Below are 9,433 nucleotides of genomic sequence, written 5' to 3'. Positions count from 1 at the left end.
TCTCTCCTTCTCCTTCTCCTCTCTCTCTCTCTCCTTCTCCTTCTCATCTCTCTCCTTCTCCTTCTCCTCTCTCTCTCTCTCCTTCTCCTTCTCCTTCTCCTCTCTCTCCTTCTCCTTCTCATCTCTCTCTCTCTCTCCTTCTCCTCTCTCTCTCTCTCCTTCTCCTTCTCCTTCTCCTCTCTCTCTCTCTCCTTCTCCTCTCCTCCTCTCTCCTTCCTTCTCCTCTCCTCTCTCTCCTTCTCCTTCTCCTCTCCTCTCTCTCCTTCTCCTCTCCTCCTCTCTCTCCTTCTCCTTCTCCTCTCTTTCTCTCTCATTCTCCTTCTCTCTCTCCTCCTCTCTCCTCCTCTCTCCTTCCTTCTCCTCTCTCTCCTCTCTCCTTCTCCTCTCTCTCTCTCTCCTTCTCCCTCTCTCTCCTTCTCCTTCTCATCTCTCTCCTTCTCCTCTCTCTCTCTTCTCCTCTCCTCCTCTCTCCTTCCTTCTCCTCTCCTCTCTCTCCTTCTCCTCTCTCTCCTTCTCCTTCTCCTCTCCTCTCTCTCCTTCTCCTTCTCATCTCTCTCCTTCTCCTTCTCCTCTCCTCTCTCTCCTTCTCCTTCTCATCTCTCTCCTTCTCCTTCTCCTCTCTCTCTCTCTCCTTCTCCTCTCCTCCTCTCTCCCTTCTCCTCTCTCGCTCCTTCTCCTCTCTCTCTCTCCTTCTCCTCTCCTCTCTCTCTCTTCTTCTCCTTCTCATCTCTCTCTCTCTCCTTTTTCCTCTCTCTCCTTCTCCTCTCCTCCTCTCTCCTTCCTTCTCCTCTCTCTCTCTCCTTCTCCTTCTCCTCTCCTCTCTCTCCTTCTCCTTCTCCTCTCTCCTTCCTTCTCCTTCTCCTCTCTCTCCTTCTCCTTCTCCTTCTCCTTCTCCTTCTCCTCTCCTCCTCTCTCTCCTCTCTCTCCTTCTCCTTCTCCTTCTCCTCTCTCTCTCTCCTTCTCCTCTCCTCCTCTCTCCTTCCTTCTCCTCTCCTCTCTCTCCTCTCCTTCTCCTCTCCTCTCTCTCCTCTCCTTCTCCTCTCCTCTCTCTCTCCTCTCCTTCTCCTCTCTCCTCTCTCTCCTTCTCCTTCTCCTCTCCTCTCTCTCCTCTCTCCTCTCCTTCTCCTTCTCCTCTCCTCTCTCTCCTCTCCTTCTCTCTCTCTCTCTCCTTCTCCTCTCTCTCTCCTTCTCCTTCTCATCTCTCTCTCTCCTTCTCCTCTCTCTCTCCTTCCGTCTCCTCTCTCTCCTTCTCCTTCTCCTCTCCTCTCTCCTTCTCCTTCTCCTCTCCTCTCTCTCCTTCTCCTTCTCATCTCTCTCCTTCTCCTTCTTCTCCTCTCTCTCCTTCTCCTTCTCCTCTCTCTCCTTCTCCTTCTCATCTCTCTCTCTCTCTCCTTCTCCTCTCCTCCCTCTCTCCTTCTCCTTCTCCTCTCCTCTCTCTCCTTCTCCTTCTCATCTCTCACTCTCTCCTACTCCTTCTCATCTCTCTCTCTCTCCTTCTCATCTCTCTCTCTCTCCTTCTCCTCTCTCTCTCCTTCTCCTCTCCTCCTCTCTCCTTCCTTCTCCTCTCCTCTCTCTCCTTCTCCTTCTCCTCTCCTCTCTCTCCTTCTCCTCTCCTCCTCTCTCCTTCCTTCTCCTCTCCTCTCTCTCCTTCTCCTCTCTCTCTCCTCTCTCTCCTCCTCTCTCTCCTCTCTCTCTCTCTCTCTCCTTCTCTCTCTCTCCTTCTCCTCTCTCCTCTCTCCTTCTCTCTCTCCTCTCTCTCCTTCTCCTTCTCCTCTCTCTCTCTCCTTCTCCTCTCCTCTCTCTCCTTCTCCTTCTCTCTCTCTCTCTCCTCTCCTCTCCTCCTCCTCTCCTTCTCCTCTCTCTCTCTCCTTCTCCTTCTCCTTCTCCTCTCTCTCTCTCTTCTCCTTCTCCTCTCTCCTTCTCCTCTCTCTCTTTCTCTCTCCTTCTCTCTCCTTCCTTCTCCTCTCCTCTCTCTCCTTCTCCTTCTCCTCTCCTCTCTCCTCTCCTCTCCTCTCTCCTCTCCTTCTCCTCTCTCCTTCTCCTTCTCATCTCTTTCTCTCTCCTTCTCCTCTCTCTCCTTCTCCTCTCCTCCTCTCTCCCTCCTTCTCCTCTCCTCTCTATCCTTCTCCTTCTCCTCTCTCCTCTCTCTCCTTCTCCTCTCCTCCTCTCTCTCCTTCTCATCTCTCTCTCTCTCTCCTTCTCCTCTCTCTCTCTCCTTCTCCTCTCCTCCTCTCTCCTTCCTTCTCCTCTCCTCTCCTTCTCCTTCTCCTCTCCTCTCTCTCCTTCTCCTCTCCTCCTCTCTCTCCTTCTCCTTCTCATCTCTTTCTCTCTCATTCTCCTCTCTCTCTCCTTCTCCTCTCCTCCTCTTTCCTTCCTTCTCCTCTCCTCTCTATCCTTCTCCTTCTCCTCTCCTCTCTCTCCTTCTCCTCTCTCTCCTTCTCCTTCTCATCTCTCTCTCTCTCCTTCTCTCTCTCTTCTCCTTCTCCTCTCCTCCTCTCTCCTTCCTTCTCCTCTCCTCTCTCTCCTTCTCCTTCTCCTCTCCTCTCTCTCCTTCTCCTTCTCATCTCTCTCTCTCCTTCTCCTCTCCTCTCTCTCCTTCTCCTTCTCCTCTCCTCTCTCTCCTTCTCATCTCTCTCTCTCTCCTTCTCCTCTCCTCCTCTCTCTCGTAGCCATCAAGGAAACCTGGTTTCCAGAGCAACACCCTCAGGCCTGGCATGAGAATACAGGTAGCTCAACAGTTTGTGAAAGTGGAGTAAGAACCTGCTATGCACTGTCCTGTAGCACTGTCCTGTAGCACTGTCCTGTAGGGCTGTCCTGTAGGGCTGTCCTGTAGCACTGTCCTGTAGGGCTGTCCTGTAGGGCTGTCCTGTAGCACTGTCCTGTAGCACTGTCCTGTAGCACTGTCCTGTAGCACTGTCCTGTAACACTGTCCTGTAGCGCTGTCATGTAGGGCTGTCCTGTAACACTGTCCTGTAACACTGTCCTGTAGCACTGTCTGTAGGGCTGTCCTGTAGGGCTGTCCTGTAGCACTGTCCTGTAGGGCTGTCCTGTAGGGCTGTCCTGTAGCACTGTCCCTGTAGTGCTGTCCTGTAGGGCTGTCCTGTAGCACTGTCCTGTAGCATTGTCCTGTAGGGCTGTCCTGTAGGGCTGTCCTGTAGGGCTGTCCTGTAGCACTGTCCTGTAGGGCTGTCCTGTAGCACTGTCCTGTAGGGCTGTCCTGTAGGGCTGTCCTGTAGGGCTGTCCTGTAGCACTGTCCTGTAGTACTGTCCTGTAGTACTGTCCTGTAGCACTGTCCTGTAGTACTGTCCTGTAGGGCTGTCCTGTAGCACTGTCCTGTAGTACTGTCCTGTAGCACTGTCCTGTAGTACTGTCCTGTAGGGCTGTCCTGTAGCACTGTCCTGTAGGGCTGTCCTGTAGCACTGTCCTGTAGTACTGTCCTGTAGCACTGTCCTGTGCTGGGCTGTCCTGTAGGGCTGTCCTGTAGCACTGTCCTGTAGGGCTGTCCTGTAGGGCTGTCCTGTAGCACTGTCCTGTAGTACTGTCCTGTAGGGCTGTCCTGTAGGGCTGTCCTGTAGCACTGTCCTGTAGGGCTGTCCTGTAGCACTGCTGTCCTGTAGTACTGTCCTGTAGGGCTGTCCTGTAGCACTGTCCTGTAGGGCTGTCCTGTAGGGCTGTCCTGTAGCACTGTCCTGTAGTAGCACTGTCCTGTAGGGCTGTCCTGTAGGGCTGTCCTGTAGGGCTGTCCACTGTCCTGTAGGGCTGTCCTGTAGCACTGTCCTGTAGGGCTGTCCTGTAGCACTGTCCTGTAGGGCTGTCCTGTAGGGCTGTCCTGTAGCACTGTCCTGTAGGGCTGTCCTGTAGGGCTGTCCTGTAGGGCTGTCCTGTAGGGCTGTCCTGTAGCACTGTCCTGTAGGGCTGTCCTGTAGCACTGTCCTGTAGGGCTGTCCTGGGCTTACATATACAGTCTACTGTGTGACTGGTACTGGTCTTGTTTGTCATGTAAATACAGACTGTGTGTTTGCTAGTTCCATGTAGTGTGAGATTGTGTGTGTGTGTGTGTGTTAGTTCTATGTAGTGTGAGATTGTGTGTGTGTGTGTGTTAGTTCCATGTAGTGTGAGGTCTTGTTTGTGTACAGACTGTGTGTGTGTTAGTTCCATGTAGTGTGAGATTGTGTGTGTGTGTGTTAGTTCTATGTAGTGTGAGATTGTGTGTGTGTGTGTGTGTGTGTGTGTTGTTGAGATTGTGTGTGTGTGTGTGTGTTAGTTCCTAGTGTGAGATTGTGTGTGTGTGTGTGTTAGTTCCATGTAGTGTGAGATTGTTGTTCCATGTGTGTGTGTGTGTGTGTGTGTGTTAGTTCCATGTAGTGTGAGATTGTGTGTGCACAGCATTTCCTGCCGCTAGCATGTGACTTTAAAGTAGCTATGGCGCATCGCTTCTGTTTTTATTACCGTTTTATTACCGTGTGTGGTGTGTGGCTGTGTGTGTGTGTGTGTGTGGCTGTGTGTGTGTGTGGCTGTGGCTGTGTGTGTGGTGTGTGGCTGGCTGTGTGTGTGTGTGTGTGGCTGTGTGTGTGTGGCTGTGTGTGTGTGTGTGGCTGTGTGTGTGTGTGTGGCTGTGTATGTGTGTTTTAGCTACCTGGGTCTCTGTGTGCCAGCTCTCCTGTCCTTGCTAGCCCCCCCAGGGCCTGTGATGTCACCACAGCCTATCCCACATCTCCACGACGATGCAGTGTCGGGGTAAGACCCATACCCACGGCCTCACTACATGGCCAAGCTGCTATAACCATACATCTTGTATGAAAACCAAATGAGCTTTTTGGTCTCATTATAAGGTTAGGGATCATAATCAGATGTTTAAGAAGGCAGGGTGTCTGGTTATGCAATTTGGCCACATAGTGATGACTGATTAACCTCTCCGCTGCTTCCTGTTGAAATGCATTGTGGGTAGTTGAGCTGCTTGTGCAGAGGCAGTATGGTGTGCTTAACTGTGCTCAAGCCCTATAGACAGATGTTTTTCAACCATCACAACATGGCATCAAACAGGTGTGTGTGTGTGTGTGTGTGTGTGTGTGTGTGTGTGTGTGTGTGTGTGTGTGTGTGTGTGTGTGTGTGTGTGTGTGTGTGTGTGTGTGTGTGTGTGTGTGTGTGTGTGTGTGGCGTGTAGGAGCCATGTGGGGTGGGGGATGCGAGGTCTGTCTGGGAGAGGGAGAGGGTGGAGGATACTCTTCGTAGACAAAGAGAGGACATGCTGACAGACAGCCGGTGGCTGGAGCAGGAGGAGAAGCACCTGGTAAGAATACAGACGGGACGGAGAGACGGACAGACAGACAGACAGACGGACAGACAGACAGGACAGACAGACAGACAGACAGACAGACAGACAGACAGACAGACAGACAGACAGACAGACAGACAGACAGACGGACGGTGGCTGGAGCAGGAGGAGAAACACCTGGTAAGAATACAGACGGACGGACAGACAGACTTTTTGTATTCAGAAAGATACAGATGTGATCTTGATTTGACCAGTATTGTCGCAACAAAATATTCCTGCAGCAACAGGATGTGAACGTTTAGTCCATAATGTTGATGGGTGGTTAGGCTGTTAGCTGGCCAACAGTAGGTTACATTAAAAGTGCTACACTTTTCACTTCATTTTATGTACATCATGAAGCTCTATCTACATTTCGTGCGGGGCAGGAAAATTCTCAGCAATGATAGTGATCAAATTAAGATCCTACATTTTGTAACATTCTAATTCCTGAGAGGTCATCACTTCCCCGTTTCTAACGTATCTCTAATGTACGTGTCCTTGCAGGATCCTGTTCAACAGGAGTTCAGAACAGCTACGGTACGTTGTTAGGTATTAGTAGTTGTTGTATCGGTTATGCCAGGAATCAATCCGATCACACATTGTCGGCAGAGACCGCAGTAAAACACTGCATTATGTCGGCTCACTCGGAAATGACCTTTTAAATGACTGATTGTCCAAATCCGCCATCGGATTGAATCACGGGCCTCTGTTGTCGTCTACAGCAGGAGGAGGAGCCAGCAGACCAAGCCACACCTCCTCCAGACAAACCACCAAAGGCCTCAGCTCCACAGGTAACAACAAGCAGCCTTTATAAAGCTGTCCTTTTCTTTTAAAATAAAGTGGTGATCCTAACTGACCTAAGACAGGGACATTTTACTAGGATTAAATGTTAGGAATTGTTCAAATCTGAGTGTAAATGTATTTGGCTAAGGTATGTATGTAAACTTCCGACTTCAACTGTGCAACACCCCCTCATGCCTTATTGCTTAAATAGATACCTTACCTGCAGCTGATTGGTTGGACAGAGTTGATTGACAGATGTGTGTGTTGACCAGCCTACAGCCACGGCAGAACTCGACAGGACAGATGACCAGGTGTATGTGGGTGTCATGGCGATGGTGAGAGATGTGGTGCAACTGAAGAATGATGTCAACACACTGTCCCCCTCAGAATACCCCAACGCTGTCAAGGTAAGGCGTGGTGTGTTTTGAGTGTCTGTGTGTGTGTGTGTGTGTGAGTGAGTGTGTGAGTGTGTGAGTGTGTGAGTGTGTGAGTGAGTGTGTGAGTGAGTGAGTGAGTGAGTGAGTGAGTGAGTGCACAGTCTTCAGTTCCAATCCCTCTGAAATTGTTTTATTTTTATTTTGAATCTCTCGCTCTCTCTCTCTTTCTCCTTCTCTTCTCTATATGTGTCTCTCTCTTTCTCCTTCTCTTCTCTATATGTGTCTCTCTCTCTCAATATGTGTCTCTCTCACTATATATGTGTCTCTCTCTCTCTGTCAGGCCGTGGGGTTAACTCTTCGTAGTCTGATCCGTAGTGTTGATGAAGTTCTACCATCACTGCACAGCTCTGCCAGAACAGAGGTAATCGTATGGCTCTATTTATTATATTTACATTGACCCCAACCAAAACAAACATGGCCTCGTGCTCTCTCTCTCTCTCTCTCTAGGAGAATCTCAATTGCATTTCCTTGATTACTCAGAGGGGAGGGACTTCTAATTGAATGGGTTTTGAGGAGGCGAGGAAAGGGTTTTGCAAGAAATCAAGGAAATGTAATTAAGATTCTCCTCCCCTTCTCTCCTCCTCCCTTCCCCCTTCTCTCCTCACCCCCTTCTCTCCTCCAGATCGAGGGAACTGAGAGGCTACTGAATAAGGATCTGGGGGAGTTAATCGCTAAGATGAGATTGGTCCAGCAGAACTCTGTGACATCACTGAAGGGGGAGTGTCAGAGGCAGATGTTGGGCGTCGCCCACACCTTGGCCCTGGACTCCAAGAACCTTCTAGATGCCGTGGACCAGGCTAGGATTAAAGCTAACCTGGCCAAGCCATAAACCACACACACACACACTTCACTTCCTTCATGTACCTTACAGAACATTTTGCTGATTTAGATTTTCAGTAAGACATTTAGCAGAGCTTGTTGTCCCTGTTTGAATGTATTCTATATTTTACTGTTTGGGCTTTTTTTTTTTACTGTGTTTTATTGTAGATGTTTGGTACGGAGAGACAGAGATAGTAAATAAACAGTGTTTCATCATGATAATTAAAGGGTGTCTGTGTCTGTGTCTGTGTGTGTGTGTGTGTGTGTGTGTGTGTGTGTGTGTGTGTGTGTGTGTGTGTGTGTGTGTGTGTGTGTGTGTGTGTGTGTGTGTGTGTGTGTGTGTGTGTGAGAGAGAAGCTGAGTCTCAGTGACCTCACTGCTGAGAGACTAGATATGGCTTCTGGTCCCACTAACCACTTTTATACATGTACATAAGCTGTGAAAACATGCCCTGACCTTAGATAAATGACCTCAGGTCTCTGCCCTCCCACCCCTACGGGAGGACAGCTCCAGCACAACCCAGTCTAAGCTCTTCTCTGTCAAAGGTGGAAACCGCTTCCCCCTGACACTAGGACAGCAGAGTCCCTGTCCATCTTCCCCCTGACTCTAGGACAGCAGAGTCCCTGTCCATCTTCCCCCTGACACTAGGACAGTAGAGTCCCTGTCCATCTCCCCCTGACTCTAGGACAGCAGAGTCCCTGTCCATCTTCCCCCTGACACTAGGACAGTAGAGTCCCTGTCCATCTCCTGAAAACATCTGAAACCCTACCTCCTCAAAGGAATATCTTAAATAATCCCACAGCACCAGCTCCCTATCCCTTGCCCCGTAAAAATAAATACAAAGAGTGATCTAACGCGTGACTTTTCCCCTTACTAGCTCTGACTGCTGATAGTAACTCTGATGGAAAGTGTACTGACTAAGACTGAAATATGGTTGTCTCACCTAGCTATCTGAATATACTAACTACTGTGATATGTGGTTGTCCCACCTAGCTATCTGAATATACTAACTACTGTGATATGTAGTTGTCTCACCTAGCTATCTGAAGATGAATATACTAACTACTGTGATATGTGGTTGTCTCACCTAGCTATCTGAATATACTAACTACTGTGATATGTGGTTGTCCCACCTAGCTATCTGAAGATGAATATACTAACTACTGTGATATGTGGTTGTCCCACCTAGCTATCTGAAGATGAATATACTAACTACTGTGATATGTGGTTGTCCCACCTAGCTATCTGAATATACTAACTACTGTGATATGTGGTTGTCCCACCTAGCTATCTGAATATACTAACTACTGTGATATGTGGTTGTCTCACCTAGCTATCTGAATATACTAACTACTGTGATATGTGGTTGTCCCACCTAGCTATCTGAATATACTAACTACTGTGATATGTGGTTGTCTCACCTAGCTATCTGAAGATGAATGACCTGTAAGTTGCTCTGGATAAGAGGGTCTGCTAAATGACTAACATGCTGTAATCAGGACTGTTTGGAGTGTAAAAATGTTCAACCATTACAAATGTTATTTTCCCTTAAGCCTAAACTTAACCCTTAAACTTAAAATAGCACTTGAACAAATTCAGGACCTGACTTTTCAAAACAGTTCTTGTTTTCCTACCTTTTCAGGATATTAAGGTGAAATGTGAGGACATTGGGGTGCTTATAATGTAGGAAAACTAGTGCGCGCACACACACACACACACACACACACACACACACGCAAACACACAAAGCCTCCCTTTCCAGTTCCCACCACCAGAGGGGGCTCTGCTGGTGTTTTTAAGAGTGTAGGGGCCGTCGTGAACTGCTAACCCAGAGAACACAGACCAATCGGCCCAGAAATACTGCTGTGTTCCCATTCTCCACCCTTTACCCAGAAGTGTCCCCCGTGCATTTATAAACATTGGATTTATGCAAGCATCCCTCCAGCTCTACCCCCAATCCCTCTACCCCCCAATCCCTCTACCTCCCCCACCCACCCACCCCAATCCCTCTACCTCCCTCACCCCCATCCCTCTATCCCCCCCAATCCCTCTACCCCCCGCCCCCAATCCCTCTACCTC

General features: G+C 49.2%; 1 protein-coding gene across 3 annotated transcripts in view; it reads left to right on the top strand.

Annotated features, from left to right (window-relative positions):
* LOC112262237 (protein-tyrosine kinase 2-beta-like) overlaps nucleotides 1-7,576 on the top strand; it is a 51,244-nt gene extending 43,668 nt beyond the window's left edge. Inside the window, exons 23-30 of one of the 3 annotated variants that reach the window (XM_042330253.1) lie at nucleotides 2,670-2,726; nucleotides 4,634-4,738; nucleotides 5,166-5,291; nucleotides 5,820-5,852; nucleotides 6,041-6,106; nucleotides 6,371-6,505; nucleotides 6,816-6,896; nucleotides 7,158-7,576. In XM_042330253.1, coding sequence (XP_042186187.1) covers nucleotides 2,670-2,726; nucleotides 4,634-4,738; nucleotides 5,166-5,291; nucleotides 5,820-5,852; nucleotides 6,041-6,106; nucleotides 6,371-6,505; nucleotides 6,816-6,896; nucleotides 7,158-7,364 — 810 coding nt within the window. In that variant the 3' untranslated portion in view covers nucleotides 7,365-7,576. Of the gene's footprint in view, nucleotides 1-2,669; nucleotides 2,727-4,633; nucleotides 4,739-5,165; nucleotides 5,292-5,819; nucleotides 5,853-6,037; nucleotides 6,107-6,370; nucleotides 6,506-6,815; nucleotides 6,897-7,157 lie in introns of all 3 variants that reach the window. The other 2 variants (XM_042330252.1, XM_042330254.1) reach the window with 2 other exon arrangements.
* The last annotated feature ends 1,857 nt before the right edge of the window (nucleotides 7,577-9,433 follow it).

This window comes from Oncorhynchus tshawytscha, linkage group LG11 (assembly GCF_018296145.1).
Source record: "Oncorhynchus tshawytscha isolate Ot180627B linkage group LG11, Otsh_v2.0, whole genome shotgun sequence".
Taxonomy (NCBI): Eukaryota; Metazoa; Chordata; class Actinopteri; order Salmoniformes; family Salmonidae; genus Oncorhynchus; species Oncorhynchus tshawytscha.
The sequence above is the reverse complement of the archived record's forward strand: the minus strand, read 5'-3'. Positions and strand labels throughout refer to the sequence as shown.